The sequence below is a fragment of the Poecilia reticulata genome, chromosome 11, assembly GCF_904066995.2.
Source record: "Poecilia reticulata chromosome 11, P_reticulata-male-v2, whole genome shotgun sequence".
NCBI lineage: Eukaryota > Metazoa > Chordata > Actinopteri > Cyprinodontiformes > Poeciliidae > Poecilia > Poecilia reticulata.
In genome coordinates this window covers 23,334,128-23,349,137 of record NC_088840.1, presented here as the reverse complement: position 1 = coordinate 23,349,137, position 15,010 = coordinate 23,334,128, and the positions used below count along the sequence as shown (strand labels likewise).

General features: G+C 35.5%; 1 protein-coding gene and 1 pseudogene across 2 annotated transcripts; both read left to right on the top strand.

Moving 5' to 3' along the window:
- Positions 1-78: 78 nt before the first annotated feature.
- Positions 79-3,255, top strand: LOC103472633 (immunoglobulin lambda-1 light chain-like). Its single transcript, XM_008422390.3, has 3 exons — positions 79-209; positions 395-706; positions 2,122-3,255. The coding sequence occupies exons 1-3, from the start codon at positions 164-166 to the stop codon at positions 2,463-2,465; spliced, it is 702 nt and encodes a 233-aa protein (XP_008420612.2). The 5' UTR covers positions 79-163; the 3' UTR covers positions 2,466-3,255.
- A 2,264-nt stretch (positions 3,256-5,519) lies between these two features.
- Positions 5,520-10,118, top strand: LOC145553836 (Ig kappa-b4 chain C region pseudogene; annotated as a pseudogene). The gene is made up of 3 exons (XR_014089880.1): positions 5,520-5,539; positions 8,102-8,223; positions 9,646-10,118. The product of XR_014089880.1 is annotated as an Ig kappa-b4 chain C region pseudogene (transcript).
- Positions 10,119-15,010: the final 4,892 nt, after the last annotated feature.

The following is a 15,010-nucleotide window of genomic DNA, read 5'->3' as shown; positions in this document are numbered from 1 at the left end:
GAGGAGTGGTGGCGCAGGGGGCGGGACGGTGGGATGCTTTTTGCCGCCCTCCCCACAAAATTCCGCCCTGGGCGGTTGCCCATGTCGCCCATATCAGAAAAAGCCACTGGGTACATCGCAGTTTCGCTCCTGTGCCTCCTGTGAAGACTTGAAACCGTCCAGGATGAATCTGATCGTCTTTTCACTTATTTTTCTCCTCTTTAAGTCCGGTAAGTTTGACAGTTTGTTGTTATTTAAATTCTTAATACAGTCTGTAAGGCCTTTTTTTTGTAAGTATCCGACGATTTATGTTGTGTTGTCATTCTTTCCTTAAAGTCTGCTATGTGTGTACATTCACTATTTGAATAAAAAACGACTGCTTTATTTATTAGATTTTTGCTTTGTTTACACGCAGGGTTCTCTGCCGAGGAGAAATATCTACCCGAAGGACCTCTGGATGTAATGTTGGGGGAAAATATTACAATAAATCTCCTGCTTCCAAAAGTAGAGGGTGATTCCATAGGTTGGGGTTTTAACAATAGAACTATTGGTGGATTGGGGGCTGACAGGGTTTCAATTCAAGACCCATATAAAGACAGAGCTATTATTAACAACAACGGGTCCCTGACTCTGAAGTCCCTAAAATCAGAAGACAGCGGGAATTATAAATTACATCTATTCAGGAATGGATCGTTTTTTCAAGCAAAGGTTGAAGTCCGAGTTAAGGGTAAGTCATTACTACTTTATTATTGTTTTCATAAGCGTAGGAACCGGGGGGGGGTTGAAGAAAGGTGAAGAGACTCAGAAAGCTCTGGTGAGGTATTCAATTAGTTTATTGAAATATGTATTAACCAGTTTAAATTTTTAAATAAACTAAACTATTTTATTATGAGAAGAGAAGGTTAGGGAAGGCATTGGAGAGCCAAGTGGAGCTCAGGAGAAAGTTGGGAGGGGGAGTATGAGGGTGCTGCATGAAGGGGCCACTGCATAAATTAGAAGAAATAAAAGAGATGTGAGGCATAGAATCAGGAGAAACTGGTAGAAAGTGTGACAGGGGAAGAAACTAGCTTGATGGTCCTCAAATCATGTCATTTGTAACACACACAAAGAGAGTGAAACAGATCATAGCTTGCTGGCCAAACAAAAAATGTATCAATCTTAAATCTTCAACAAAAGTAACGTTATAATGCTAGTTCAAATCTGTGAATAATTAGCTTTTGCTGACTAAACTCCAGCTTGTGCAAATAGTAAGTTTAAAGAGAAAACATGCTCTTTGAACTTTCTGTATTTACCCTTTAAAAAACATTGCAATATCCTTGGTCCTATCTGTGAAACATGGATCTGTTCACCAGGTTAATCTAATGTGCAAAATGTAATTTTACTGTGTGTTCTATTTTTGTGTTTTTATGATGTAAAGCATTTGAAATACCTTGTTGCTGAAAGATGCTGCACAAATAAAATTGGATTGATTGATAGTGCTTCATACAATACAATACAATACACTATCAGCTCCTGGCTACGCACTGCAAGTGCAAGCAATTTTTTGTTAAATCCAATATGGCTGACAGACAAGAAAGCAACTCAAGAATATTTAGTCCCTCCTTTTACTGTGGAGCTGATCACCAGAAAACTTTAAAAACTCTCAAAATAAACCTGCTGGGCAGCATCTGAGAAGTCAGCTTTGATTTTATGAATGCTTATTTCAAGATTTTTTTATACATTAACAACAATAAATATCTGTTCAAAAACAATATTTTTACTAAATAATTTAAAGAAAAGTGTGGCCAGAGGAGATTCTGTTATTTCAGTACATGTCAAATGATTATTAAATGGTCATTAGAGGATGCTGTTGGACTGTTGGGGTGAAGGTGATGATGGTGATATGAGTTCGAGGTTGACGGTTTGACCCCTTCTGTGTCCGTCTCACTTTGGCTTTTGGGGTCTTCTGCACTTGATAAATGCTTTTCAAGTCCAGGTCATTACCATTTCCTGTGACCATAAACTACATAATTTATAAATACGACTGGAATGAAGTGAATCACTTGCAGAAAAAGAGAAGTCTAGTTATTTAGCAGAACATGTGTATGCTGTTGACGGACAGTAGAGTTGATCCTGACCTCCAAGGTGTTTATTCTCTCGTAGACGTTTTACATCCCAACCTGACTTTGCTGGCCCCCTCCAGTGAGGAGCTGCAGCAGGGGAAGTTAACCCTCACATGTCTGGGCAACAAGGGCTTCCCCTCAGACTGGCGATTGCGTTGGTACGTCAACAGCAGCAGCCCAGTGAACTGGGGAGAGGAACGTGGCCCTGTGATGCCTCTGGATGACGACCACTACAGCTGGAGCAGCTTCTTGACGGTTGATGAGGAGAACTGGAAGAAGATATCGTCTGTGACCTGCAGGGCGGTTCGGGGCTCACTGGCTCCGGTCTCAGTCACTCTGAAGATCAACTTGAGTTCGGAGACCCAGCCTGACTCACTGGATTGATTTTTATATTTTAACTGGTTTCTCTCTGCGGGGCATTTTCAGGAACCAATTATTCTCCTGCTTTACTCTGGTCTTCTTTATACTATTGAATATAATATATCATAATTCATGGTCCGAGTTGAGGATCAATGTACTTCTGTGTAGGCGCCGCCTGTTGAAAAAGCTCTTAAACTTTAACTTTGTATTGTTATTTTAAAACCATGAAACTTCTGAAAAAAATCACATTTTCATTTTGAAGAAAATGAAGATTGACATTGTCAGTTTGTTTTGAACCTTTTACGCCTGAGTTTCAAATGTCTGCCTATAGCCTATACTTCTTTCTTATTTTAATTGTAAGTTGTTATTTAAATGTCCTGTGAGATGATATATTTACCCATGTATCCATAACAACTGGAACTTTCAATATTCAGCAAGTTATTTTCGCAATTTACCGTCCATTAAACGAGTGCCCCCCGGATTAATTACACTTTCTGCAGCTGCAAATGTGGAATTACCGTAATAACCCGACATTGGCTAGATAGTGCAACGTCTCCCTTTTCAGAAACCGTTGAAATTTTTCAGATAGCGCTACGTGTGGCGGAATTACGGTACTGCAAATTTGGCCGTCACGTTCCGCTCTAGAAGGGTTAAGGCGAAGAGCATCTTTAAGTACTAAATCACATTAACATTTATATATGTAGAAATTTAACTTTTAAAAATTTTCTGCAGAATAAAGTGTAATCTACTTAAAATATGGATTCAGCAAATTATCTGCTGAGTTTGAAGCAAAAATAAAAATCTTTGTAACTTATCAGATTTTGGATTTATCTACTTTCTTTTTGTAATTTTCAGATTCATATTAACACACATCATAAATAGTTTGAAGACAGGTTAAAAATGATTTTTGTTTGATGACATTTATAGTCCAGAGAAACAGCGACATAAGTTAGATATTCACAGATATCCATAGGCAGGCAAATATTTTTTGCTTTGAAGTATTGTTTCTCCTTTTGTCTTGACAGATTACCCCCCTCTTGGGTGCAAGAGGTCAAATATTTGCCATTTTTTTCTATACAACTCTGAAGACAATCTACTGAACTCTCATATCAAGAATGTCAGACTTAGTCTGACAGAATGTTAGTCTGACATTCTTGATATGAGAGTTCAGTAGATTGTCTTCAGAGTTGTATAGAAAAAAATGGCAAATATTTGAGTTGTGAAGATTGACATTGTCAGTTTGGAGACATGTCCTGAAAAATAAAATGAATTTAAATAATTTCAATATTTTTTTTGTAACATACAAGCGTATCTTAACACATAGTTCTAAAACCCTTTGCTTACCATTATGATCCCAGTGTTTAAAGTTGCTTATCAAAGCCATTCAAAAGTGTATGTATCAGATTAGACCTGTTGATTATTTGGAGAGTTTTACGTCTTCTTTCATTTTATTCTGCTGACAATTGAACTGCTCTGTAAACTATAGCGGAGGTCTTCATTTATTTGAGGTGGAAACACACAATGACATGAACAAGTTTACATCTGATCTCACTTTGTCACATTTTTCTCATAGTTTTTAGTGCTGGCTCATGGCACAGAATTAAAATAATTCAGAAAAATGAAATGAGCGTTGTTTTATAATTTTAAAGGTTGGACTCATCGTATCTGAAAACATGTTGCCTGGAACAATTATTTGATCTACCTATCTAATCTTTAAATGCTGTTTTTCGCTATTCTTGGAAGCAAAATAAAGTGTTTTTAGTCAACACCATAAATTCACTTCTACAGCACACCTGTGGAACAGTGCTGCCATCTTGTGGCATTTCTGGGAACACAGAGAGAACATTTAACTTTCTGCAGAATAACTGCAACTGAGTGTCATTCTCAGTATCATCGGTAGAGGGAGACAGCGTCCTTCATTAACCCGCAGGACTCAAGAATGATGTGAATATGACATTAAATGTCCCCAACAAGCAACAACTTTAAACATTAATTGCATAACATTATGCATAATATCTTCTTTTTTATTTTTTGTTTGTTTGCTTGTTTGTTTTTCCAATTTTCTCCTTAAGAGATATTTTAAAAATTCCACTCAAGATCTGATTGGATAAAATGCTTTAAAATGTGAATGTTTACACATTGAATGAATACGACTTTTGATTATTTATTTTGCAATTTAATTATCATTTAGTTAATGAATCAGAACGTCTTCTGTCCCACAGTCTTTAACCGCCTTGAAATGTGTTCATATAGAGCATATCCAGATTTGATTATTTTATTAAGCAGATGTTCTGTAGTTTGATGGTAAATTTTATGAAGAATAACTGTGGGAGGGTTATACACTGAAAAAGTTTCACAATGTTAGTCGGTGAGAGTAAAATGATAATAAAAAAGAAATCATACATTTAGGGGGTCCTTTTGAGTCAACAGTTATATCAGTATAAACTTTTAGTTTTAGTTTATCACAACATGAAAAACATCAAAAGATTTTTTACTTCCACGTGACTTACTTTAGTTAATATTCAAATGATACACAACAAAATATAAATCATATCCCCCATTCTGGTATTTTGTTTTATTGTGTTAAAGTTACAAAACAAAAATAACTTGAGCCTTTAAATAATTTATGATCTGAAACTACATATTTTTAAAGATATTAGTTGTATGTATTGCCGATTTAAAAGCAGCAATCACCTTAATGAGTTAATTTAGATGATTTAACTTTAAAGTTTACGACTGTATATTAAATTAAAGTAGTTTGGACCTGAGACAGGCTACATACAGAGATCAGAAGGCTGTCAGAGGTCAACGCTGAGACAAAAAGGTCTAACAGACAAGGTCAAATGATAACTCCTAAGGTCAATTCATATTCTGACTGTGCAGCTGGAATCCAGTCAGGCACTGAAAGAAAATATAAAGTCCAGATGGGAAGGAAATGAATATCTTTACTTCTGAAACGTTTCTGCTGCTACGGTTCATTAGTGAAGCTCAGAAAGGGAAGGAAAAAACTCCAGTTTCACTTTAAGAAATAAAAAAAGCAGATCTCTCTTTAATGGGTGGAGGAGGCTTTTTAATCGCATGCAGAGCAGTGAAGGAAGGTGGGTTCTGTGACCTGAGAGGTCACCCAGTGCTCCCAGTCACAGACACTGAGGAGAAACCAGTGTTCCCATTTACTCATCAACTTCTGGGTCCAACTTGTTTCTCTATGAGCTTAAAAGTTATTTTTATCCCTGCTGCGATTTTTGTATTTCACTTCATGAACTACACATATGTTTTATTTCAGAGAGTGGAATTTACTTATGTTTTGCTTCATGTAACATTAATATGCAGTTTATATAAAAATGCTAAAACATTTTATTTGAAACACATCATTAAAAACATGACAGTAAATATTACTGAGATGTTTTTATCAGCACAAGTCAGAGATATGTAATTTTTTAAGACAGTAAATAATTTGACAGAAGAAATATGTTGTTAATGATCTTATTGGTGTGTCTGTGGATGTGAAAGGTCTGAACTGACACTGATCAAATCTGACCTGTTTTCAAAAACGTTTGACTTTTTATTTGTATGAATCTTTAAAATCAAGCAGAATTGAAGTGATTTACTGACTCATTGTTCAACACTTGATCACTTGAGAAAATTTAAATAATCACAGAATTATTGTTTTACAATTATTTGTTTTTTCAGTCATAAGAGATAAATCTCACTAATTTATTCAAAAGACCTAGAAAACAAAAATCTACTTAATTAGAAAAGTAAATGGGTAAATAAATGTTTAAACAGGGTCTTCATAACTAATTACATTGTAGTATTTCTGGAAACGTTCAGTGTTTTAGTTTCCTTGCAGCTGTTGAGTCAGATCAGTTCCTCTCCAGCTGAGGGAGGTTTTTGTACGACGTTCTATCACTGTGTGAACGGTGAGCTATAACCCTGCTGACAGTAATAAACTCCTGAATCTTCAGCCTGAACTCCACTGATGGTCAGAGTGAAATCAGAACCATATCCACTTCCACTGAAACGAGCTGGAACTCCAGACTGAAGAGTTGTAGCTGCATAGATCAGGAGTTTAGGAGCTTCTGCAGGTTTCTGAAGGTACCAGTGGAGGTTGTTATAAACACTTGAACTGGTTTCACATCTGATGGAGACAGTTTGTCCTGGAGCAACAGACTGAGATCCAGGAGTCTGAGTCAGGATGATGTCTCCTGATGAACCTGGAAAACATGAAAAATATCTATTTAGAAAAATAATGTTTGATTACAAATTATTGATAATCTATGAATAGATAAAAGAAACATTAACATCTTGTTTCAATGTTTCTCCATGATAGCAGAATTTTAATGATCATTTCTTCTTCAGTCCAAGTTCCTATCAGAGTCTCACCCTGAACCAGGAGCCCCAGGATGGTCAGCAGTAGAGTCAGTGACATCATCATTGTGCTGCTGGTGTGTCAGTGGCTCTGAAAGGCCTGGACAGCCACTGATCAACTCTGACCTCTTAACAGCTGGAGCAGAGAGGCAGGACACATATGCAAACACACAGAGTCACATGGAGATCAGCTGGCTGCAGGTTTCCTCCTCACTGCTGGAACATCTTAATGTTCACATTTAATTTAATTCAGTAAATATTTGAAGCACAATAAATATTAACTCAAAGCACTTCACAAAATCAACATATATAACTTTTATACACAGATTTGTGATTCAATAAGCCTAACTGTTTGCATCATGGGGCTGCACAGTGGCGCAGTTGGTAGAGCTGTTGCCTTGCAGCAAGAAGGTTCTGGCATAAATGTTGTCATTTATAATAAATAACAACATTTACCATATAATAAATGTAAATGTTGCACAAAATCACACAAAAACATACAAAAAAAGACCATTTCTGTTGAAATTATTAAAAATTGTAATTATTTAAAAGGCTGATTGTTTAAACAATTGATTTGAAATGTCTTCACTCCACTTGTCATCTTGTTGCTTCCAGTGTGGCAGACGTCTCCCACTGACACCAGCTGATCCAGACCCAGTTAGGCCCAGTTCTGATAGTTTGTTTGTTTAATGAATGGCTGAATTTATATCTAATGTATTTGCTACATTCTTTTGAACAATCTGTACTTAAAGTAATATTATCCTGATGACAGAAACACAAGTAACTGTTTTTTTATTCTAAATTTAAATAAATTCAAGGAGTAAGAGATTAGACAATAATGTCTCTTAATCCTTGGATCAAATTTTTTCACGATCAAGTATGAAGGTAACATCTTCAAGATGTTTTTGTTTTTTATATATTTATCAGACTGAAACCTGTATGTCATCAAAGGTCAAAGGTCAATAATGACGCTTCCTCATGGATCCAGGAGACACAGGATACAAAAGGAAACAATCTTTTGTTTGGCAGGTTTTCTGACAATGTGTTTCAAAGTTTTTGAAGATATTTTATAGTGATAAGGACTTTCTCTGTTTCATGCTTTTTCTCTTTTTCTCAAGAAAGGAGATCAACAAATACTGTTTTGGTTGTTGAGCGATTCTGTTTTTACAATAAAAAACTTCATAGAAGTTAAAGAAGAATAAACCAAAATTATTGACTGTTGATGTCAGAAACAATATAATGAATAAATATATTTTCCAGCTGTGTTTTGCAGGTTGAACCTGTTGATTTAGAGTTTGTTGTGTTCAGAGTCAGAGAGCCGTGTCTCTACAGTCAGAGGTTTTTGTACGACGACTCAACCAGTTTGTATCACTGTGGTACACGTTTGGTGGAGGAACCAGGCTGGAGTTTGGAAGTAAGTTCAATATTTCATATATTTCATTATAATATGAGCGGTACATTGATGTTAGGTTGATGAACAAACTGATATCATTGGAGACTTTCATAATTTAGGTTTTCATTAATTTGCTTCAGTCAGTGATGAAAACTGCAGGTTGGGTCAGTAAATAGAATCATCAAGAGATAATAAATTATTATTTTATTTCTGGTAAAAAAGTTTTTATTATATGAAGGGAAAATATAACGTAAGACTGATTTAAAGTTTTCAGACAGAATCAGTTTGTTGTGTTCAGAGTCAGAGAGCCGTGTCTCTACAGTCAGAGGTTTTTGTACGACGACTCAACTAGTTTGTATCACTGTGGTGGACTTTTGGTGGAGGAACCAGGCTGGATGTTGGAAGTAAGTTTATTAATATTTAACATCTATTTTGTGAGATAAAATATCAGAAAGACCTGAGCAAGATATTTAAAATGATGCTTAAAACACATTTTACTTAACTAATTGCTGTTTTGTGTAAAATCTGGTCTCCATCTTTCTACTTTACTAATTTCTCAAATGTTAAAACGTTTTAATGATTCTGAATGAACATGTCTCTTTTAAAACTTGTTTAAAGATTTTAAACTTTGGGCAATTAGACTTAAATAATAACAGTAAAAATGAATGAAAAGGTTTTATTCCTGGTAGAAAGATTTTTGTAGATGTTAGAAGTAAGTTTATTAATATTTAACATTTATTGTGAGAAAAATTATGAGAATGATCTTAACAAGATCGTGAAACAAATTACTTTAATAAGAATTATTGACTTCGCATTTTTGTGTTACTAATTTAATGTGATAAAGTACTGAAACAATTCAAAATGCGTTTTTTTTTTTTAGATTTTAAAAAATTGGTTTTGATATTTTTAAATTTTTGAAGCTAAACAATTAGGTTGAAAATCACAAAAATTTAAATGTCTCAAAAATATTGGTTTTAAAAATGCAATCAGAAAATAAATAGTTTTTCATTTTCCATTCATTATCATTAATGTCCAACAGCTGATCTGCTTCTGTTTCTTGTTTGAATCTACTAACTAGTTGAAATAGGTGAAGCATTGACATTCATGATGAGCTTTAGATAGTTTGGGTTTTTAAAAATGATTATTTTTTTAATTTTTATTTAATTTATAATCACAGGGAGGGAAAGTAGAGCTGAGTTTATGTTTAATCTTATGTTCTAGTTGAATGTATTCCAGGTGATCTGAGGTCTCTGTGTGCTGATATTCATGAGTTCACAGTAAAGGGAAGTGAAACAGTGAGGGAGAGACTGGTGGAGCAGAGAAAATGTTCAACTGAAGAATCTTAAAGAAAGTCATTTCTCCCCCAGTAAAGATGTTCCAGTTTCTGCTGTCTGGTTAACAGGTGTGTGGTTCCTGTTCTCTAACCTGATTGGTGTCTCCTAGGTGATACCCGCCCCACCCTGACAGTGCTGCCCCCCTCCAGTGTGGAGCTGCAGCAGCAGCAGGTGACCCTCATGTGTCTGGCCAACAAGGGCTTCCCCTCAGACTGGACTCTGTCCTGGAAGCTGGACGGCAGCAGCAGCAGCAGCAGCAGCTTGGAGCAGAGCAGGAGCCCCGGGGTGCTGCAGAATGACGGCCTCTACAGCTGGAGCAGCACCCTGAGGCTCCCTGCTGACCAGTGGAGGAAGGTGGGCTCTGTGACCTGTGAGGCCTCCCAGAGCTCCCAGTCTGCAGTCACAGAGACACTGAGGAGAGACCAGTGCTCCCAGTCCTGACCCGACTCTCTGAGACTCTGATACTGGCTTTAATCTGTCACTGCTCTCACTCTTTCTCTGCTGATTGGTCTCTATTTTCACTCAGTCATGTTTGCTTTGTCATGTTGGTCACTGTTCAGATAATAAATATTTACTCATCAACTTCTGGTTTCCATCTGGTGATTATGTCCTTCAGTTTATTGATTTTAATTTCTGCATTTTAACATTATTTATATCAGCCTCAGATTAAGATTAATTGTCTTTAATGTAAAACTATCATGACATTTCAAATCATTTGCTGAAATGTTTTGAATCAAACATATGAATCCAGTCTGTTAGAAATATATTTATAAAACTATTGAATTAGAAAATACTGAGATTCTGTCAGACCAGACATATTTTACAGACGTTCTTTGCTGTTTAATTGATTAAATCATTTTGGGGGAAAATTACTCATCAACTTCTTGTTTCCACCTACTTTCTTAAAGTTTGAGAAACCAGCTGTTGTTTTTCATGAACTAAACTTTTATCTTCAGTCATCATGTCTAATTGTACAATCATATAATTTGACCAAAATAATTTAATTCTACTAGTTTTATTGACTCTAAAATGTCTCAGCAAATAAAAATAATTTCTTTATAGCTTTTTAAAAAGTAGGTTTTACTGTTTTTATTTTTATTTGAATGTTTAGTGTCAAGTAGAAATGAAGTAATGTACTGAATGTCTGTAAAGCAGTCAGTAACGTGAAGAGATTTTAAATAATGAGTGTTGTTATAAATTGGTCTTACTTTTTCTAACACAACACACTTTCTGCTTCTGATTTAATCTGAAACTAATAAATATAAAATAGTGACAAAGGCAAATTGGTGAATGAATAAATATAGAGAATATTGACTATTTTCTTCTTAGTGTTTGACTTTTACTAAAGTGTATTGAAATTAAACACTTGTGTTTAGTGAACTGTATCAGTTTCTGTTCAGTCAAACTGAGGGAGGTTTTTGTACGATGATTTTTCACTGTGTGAACACCCACAGACTGTTGATGTAGTGAAAACTCTGACAGTAATAAACTCCTGCATCTTCAGCCTGAACTCCACTGATGGTCAGAGTGAAGTCTAATCCATTTCCTGATCCACTTCCACTGAATCTGGAGGAGATTCCTGAAAATCTGGTTGATGTTACATAGATCAGTGCTTTAGGAGCTTCTCCAGGTTTCTGATGGTACCAGGACAGACAGACCTGTGAATTGATGCTGCAATGAGATGTTGAAAGTGCCTGACTGGCCTTACAGTCAATAGTGACCGTCTGACCAAGCTGCACTGATTTGGCTGCTGGTTGAGTCATGACAACATTTTGTCCATCAGATCCTGAGGAGAGAGAAGAAACTCTGGACATGAGATGGTGAAACTCAGCTTCACTCCAAATGATTTTCACATGACAGAAAAATGATTTTCCTCACCCTGAGTGAAGCAGAGGAGAGTCCAGATGAGGACGCAGATCAAAGTCATGTTTCTGATGATGAGGAGGAGGATTTCTGTGTCTTCTGCTGTGATGAAGGACAGCTGTCAGTCATCCAGTGTTCAACTGTCAGGACTATAAACTCTCCCAGAGCGCTGGAGCATGGAGCTGCTGATGCAAAGTGGCTCTATGGAAACACTGTGACTGAGTCCTACAACAACTGGGATTTCAGCTTTTGAAAATGGATCAGATGTAGTAGCTTATTTTTATCTTTCTCAACTTTGTTGATTTATGAAAAGTAATGATCTGTTCAATATTGACATGACATTTTCAGATATGCTAAGCAAAAAGAAAGATAATTATTGTTTCTTACATATTCAGTCAAGCCAAAAAATGTTGACACCCTGGAACATTTATGTTTATCTTCTAATTTTATCAATATTTCTCATCTGACTTAAAGTACTATAAGCATTTTGTTTATGTGTCCTGACTTGAATCTCATAGCAAATTTATGATGAGACCTAAAGATTAGGGTGATGGTAAGGAGATCTTCCAAACTCAGAGACTCTTCATTAAAAATAATCTTTAAAATATAATTGTAAACATGTATTCAGCATTTAAAGGAAGAATTTGGCTATGGTAATGTTGCTGTTTTTTTCAATTAATAACAGTGAATTAAATGGCCTACTGGTAGATTTAAAACTGTTGCTGTGTAGCAAGAAGGATCTTTTTGGATTTAGTTTACATGATCTCTCCATACAAACTGTGGAAAACTCCGTTTTTTCCGTCCACAGTTCATAAACATGGCTGTTTGTTTCATGGAGCTCAGTAAGTCGACCGTAGATATGAGTGTTTCTCTGGTTTTTGTACGACGGCTCCATCAATCACTGTGGTGGACTTTTGGTGGAGGAACCAGGCTGGATGTTAACTGAGACTAAAACTAACTTGAATACATTTAATTATCTCTGTAATGTGACATTATAAATCATTTTTCTCATAAGAAAAATATCTAATTTTGCATGTATCTATTCTTTATTTATTTAAGCTGCTTTGTTTAATAAAACTGTGATGTTTGAGTTTTACTTGATCCTTCAAAAAAGCTAAAATTCAGAAAAGATGAAACAATTTTAGTTTTGATAAATCTGGAAATTGTTAAACAGATAAAAACAATCAATACAAGATGTGATATTTTACATAACAATCACTGATCAATACTTTTAGACATCTTTTACATGTTTTATAACTTGAATTTAACAGTGAACATAGAACAAATGCTCCATATGTATCATTGTGAAAATGTACATTTTAATCTTTGCTTCTAAAACTTTCTCAGATGTTTAGACAGTTTTCACAATGACAATCTCTGAACTTTTCTTTTTTATATATAAATTACACATTTCTTCAAAATAAAATATTTGTGTATGTAGTTATTAAATTATTGTGTAATATTTGGGTACAAATGTACAAATCTTAAAATAGCAGAAATAATTTTTCTCAGGACCAATTTAATAAAATGCAGCTAGATTCTTGAGAAGAAAATGAAAAAGTTTGAGAATAAATGTCAGTTTTCATGTGTTGTACTGAAACTTGTCTGTTGCTGTGGTTGAGCAGTGATGCATGTCTGTTGCTATGGTTACAAAACCCAGAGCAGGAAGTGAAACTTGGAGGACATTTATCTTGACTCTGCAGTGGGTCAAAGCCGCCCCACCCTGACAGTGCTGCCCCCCTCCAGTGTGGAGCTGCAGCAGCAGCAGCAGGTGACCCTCATGTGTCTGGCCAACAAGGGCTTCCCCTCAGACTGGACTCTGTCCTGGAAGCTGGACGGCAGCAGCAGCAGCAGCTTGGAGCAGAGCAGGAGCCCCGGGGTGCTGCAGAATGACGGCCTCTACAGCTGCAGCAAATAAGAAATATTTACTCATCAACTTCTGGTTTCAACCTGCTTTCTTGTTAAGCTTTAAATATTTTTGTTCTGTCCCACTGTTTCATTTATCTATGAATTGTCTTTGATTCTCTTTAGACATCATCTCAATTCATCATGAGTGCAATTAAAAATCCTGCATAAAAAAATTGTCATTAAATTTAAAAATACATTTGCAATACAGTTTTAAAGCTCTGAAAAAATATTAGGAAATATCATCAGAAGTTAGAGGATTTTCATTGTCTGCATTTTTCAAAAACATATTTATAAAACCATTTCTAAATAAAACTTTTTAAACTTCTAGTGCTTTATTTGTTTCTTGTTCTTAAATAAATGGCGGATAATTCTTCTTATTATTTTTAACTCAGATGGAAATAACAAAGAAATATATTAGTAGAAAAAGACTGAATAAATAAATAGTTTTTAAAAATACATACAATACATAGTTTTAAAGATACAATTAAAATAAATAATTTGTGGAAATGTTGACTGTTTTAGTTTCCTTGCAGCTGTTGAGTCAGATCAGTTCCTCTCCAGCTGAGGGAGGTTTTTGTACGACGTTCTATCACTGTGTGAACGAGCTGTAACCCTGCTGACAGTAATAAACTCCTGAATCTTCAGCCTGAACTCCACTGATGGTCAGAGTGAAATCAGAACCAGATCCACTTCCACTGAAACGAGCTGGAACTCCAGACTGAAGAGTTGTAGCATATCGAATCAGACGTTTAGGAGCTTCTGCAGGTTTCTGAAGGTACCAGTGGAGATAGTTACTAACACTTGAACTGGCTTTACATCTGATGGACACAGTCTGTCCTGGAGCAACAGACTGAGAAACCGGAGTCTGGGTCAGGATGATATCTGCTGAGGAACCTAGAAAACATAAAAAATATCTATTTAGAAAAATAATGTTTGATTACAAATTATTGATAATATATGAATAGATAAAGAAACATTAACATCTTGTTTCAATATTTCTCCATGATAGCAGAATTTTAATGATCATTTCTTCTTCAGTCCAAATTCCTATCAGAGTCTCACCCTGAACCAGGAGCCCCAGGATGGTCAGCAGTAGAGTCAGTGACATCATCATTGTGCTGCTGGTGTGTCAGTGGCTCTGAAAGGCCTGGACAGCCACTGATCAACTCTGACCTCTTAACAGCTGGAGCAGAGAGGCAGGACACATATGCAAACACACAGAGTCACATGGAGATCAGCTGGCTGCAGGTTTCCTCCTCAGTGCTGGAACATCTTAATGTTCACATTTAATTTAATTCAGTAAATATTTGAAGCACAATAAATATTAACTCAAAGCACTTCACAAAATCAACATGTATAACTTTTATACACAGATTTGTGATTCAATAAGCCTAACTGTTTGCATCATCCTTGTGTCTATAAATTAATTTCTGAGCTTTCAGTGAAAGTATGGAAACATAATATGAACCCAGATACAATCAACCTTTTGCATAAACTTTATAAAATCATCTTCTCTATTCTGAATCCAGACATGCTTTTTACTAGTTTATTTATTGTAGTCATTTTTTAAAAATGTCTTCATATTGTTTCTGTACTTGTGCATTTTTTTGTTTTTGATTTATTGAATCAGTGAAATCTTGGACTTCAAGGGCTCATTCTGTACAAATGAACCCGTATAAAATAAAAACAAATAAAAATTAGAT